Raw genomic sequence first — 2,735 nt, 5'->3', positions numbered from 1 at the left:
CTGGTGAAGCTTCAGCAGTTTTGCAAAGATGAACGAGGTAAAATTGCAGTGTTTAGGTGTGCAAGGCTGGCTGAGACCGATCCACACAGGCTCAGTGCTGTAACTGCAGCTAAATGGCCATCTAACTAAACACTGACATGAAAGCGGTGAATACTTATGCAGTTAATGATTTTACTTCTGTATTTTAAATTAATTGATATTACTTTGAAGAAGGCTTTTTCTCACTTTGACAGTTATTTTTGATTCTCATCAAAAGTCAAATTACCGTCATGATTCAGTGTTGAAAAGCAACGAAAGGCGAGAACTTATAAGGAGGGCAAATACTTTTTAAAGGCACTTTAAGAAAGGGATGGTTCAGGGTCACCTGAGTCAGCCCTAATTATAAGCTCTATCAAAAAGTAAAGTTTTAAGCCTAATCTTAAAATTAGAGAGGGCGTCTGCCTCCTGAACCTGAACCGGGAGCCGATTCCACAACGGAGGAGTCTGATAGCTGACGGATCTGCCTCCAATTCGGCTTTTAGAAAGTCTAGGAACCAAAATACAGCCTGAGAGGAAACTGCTCTGTTGGGATAATACGCTGCAATAAGGTGTTGGAGATGTGACGGAGCTGTAAGGGGAAGGATTTCCAATTCGATTCTGGATTTTACAAGGAATTTAATACGGGCATTATAATTAAAGGTTAACACTCATTAAATCACTTGACCCTAAAATAATGATATTTATGTAGAATATTCATCCCTTCTGTTCTTGTAATGTCAGGTCAGAGTTCAGTTTGCGTCCTTCACAGATAACGAAGTCTCCAAAACTAGAGCTCATCACTAACAGTTTAAGTTCCACCTGAAAAAATACAAAGCGTAGTTCGTGCGTCCTCTAACCCTGTTACAATAATCAGTCGAGAAAGACAATACCGGTGGACGACATTCAAAAATCCAAATCTGCTTTTCCTTTGCTAAAATACAGGGGCACAGGCAGTTATACACACCCACTCCAAGGCTGCTGTCATGGCAACGCTGCTGTATCCTGGCAAGGAGTTCAGGATAACACACCAGGAGATGATCAAGGGGATTCGTAAGGGCACCTCAGGCACAAACTATCGGTATGTAATCAAGCAGCGAGGATTAGTGCAGTCCAAAGAGCTTCCAAGCGTTTTTGCTTCTCAGTCGAGGAGAGGGTTTGCAAAGCCGTTGTTAGCAAAGTATCTTGGCACTCAGAGCAGCAAAACACAAACTTAAGTGTGATGGATGACACTTGACATGCTGAACTTGACATGAAATGCTAACCCTGTGAATAGACCGTGTGCGCTTCACTCAAAAGTGTCCGAAACTAATGCTGCTCATCTGCCACGGAGTAGTGAAATGGATAAAAAAACAAAAAAACTCTCCCACCAAGAATACTCGGCGAAGGTCGGGTTCTGGCTCGAGTTCACGCGCCGTCAATCAGACGGTAAAAATTTCCCGCATCGCCTGGTTTTGCAGCCTCCAGTTGTTTCCTGAAAACCAACTGGTTTACTGGCTTCACTAGAATTAGGAAAAGCATTTCCATCGTACGTCAAATCAACTGCGTGGAGAGTAGAATTTCATAATAGTTAGCGGGGATTTACACAGAAAACCTGTTACATAAGCTCCTTCCTGGTCATTTCTGTGCCCATAGCTGTGCCTGGTCTTGTTAGAATTTCCTTCAGTAACTGATGAAAGTCACACAGGTGTCTCCCGTGACGCTGTTCTGTACAACACATGAATTGTTCTGGAACTTCAGCTGTAAAGACCTTTTTTTTATTTGACTTTTTTTGGCTTTAATCATGTGCATAGAATCAGTCACATCTGGGTGAAACTGCGTGCTTTGTCTTTTAAAATGCATCAACTCTTCTATTTAAAAACCCAGCTGACAGTTTGTCATTGATAAAAGAGGCTGAAAGGAATTTTAAAGAGCCCGCATTATGCATTTGGGTTTGATAAGATAAGATAAACTATCGAGCCCTTACTGGTGAAATGCCCCCATTACAGCAGCTTGATTTTTTTTTTTTAAGTAAAAATACGAGTAAAAAAAATGCAAAAGTAGAATTAAGATTAGAATTTTTTTTAAAAAAAAGGCATATACAGAGCCTTACACAATTATTGGCTGGTTAAGATGCATTAAAAGCCTTAAAATAAATTCAGTTTTTATTGCAGAAGCATCCTCTCACACTGAAAATTGTAGAAAAATATAACCTTAAACTCAACTCAAATGAATTGTTGGCCACAGGGGGTTGTACAAAGTATTAACATCAAGGGTGCTGATGATTGTGGCACACATGATTTGATGTAAAAGAATTATTTTTTAATGTGGGATTTTTTTTGAATAAATGCACTTGAATTAAAGGTTGAATTTTCCTCTTTTTTTCCCATTGTGGTCCTAAATTATTTAGAAAAAAAATGAATTTACTAGAAGGTAAGTAACACATCTTAACCAGGGGTGCCGATAATTATGGAGGGCGCTGTACACCTTTTAGAAATATCACATGATGGATAGTTGTACCCATTTCTTCCCTTTCCCTCAGTGTTTTATGTCGCTTTTTTGGATGTAAAAACCAACAAAACCCCAAGTTAATGCTAAATGGAGCCATTCTGTCCTCCACCAGCCTGAAAAGTCTCGTTTGAATTCGAGGCATTTCTTCTGTTGTCATGCGGCGCATTTGCATAACACCTGCCTAGTGACTGGTTTGCTACGCCCTCAAACAACAGGCGGCTTCCTCACAT

The 2,735-nt window shown here is 40.0% G+C and overlaps 1 protein-coding gene across 1 annotated transcript in view; it reads left to right on the top strand.

Annotated features, from left to right (window-relative positions):
- Positions 1-2,182, top strand: part of LOC103366005 (methylthioribulose-1-phosphate dehydratase-like) — a 12,004-nt gene extending 9,822 nt beyond the window's left edge. The window contains exon 6 of the mRNA XM_008293603.1: positions 961-2,182. Coding sequence (XP_008291825.1) covers positions 961-1,232 — 272 coding nt within the window. The 3' untranslated portion in view covers positions 1,233-2,182. The remainder of the gene's footprint in view (positions 1-960) is intronic.
- Positions 2,183-2,735: the final 553 nt, after the last annotated feature.

This window comes from Stegastes partitus, unplaced genomic scaffold (assembly GCF_000690725.1).
Source record: "Stegastes partitus isolate 25-593 unplaced genomic scaffold, Stegastes_partitus-1.0.2 Scaffold896, whole genome shotgun sequence".
NCBI lineage: Eukaryota > Metazoa > Chordata > Actinopteri > Pomacentridae > Stegastes > Stegastes partitus.
Note: the sequence above shows the minus strand (reverse complement) of the source record. Positions and strands in the feature narration are given on the sequence as shown.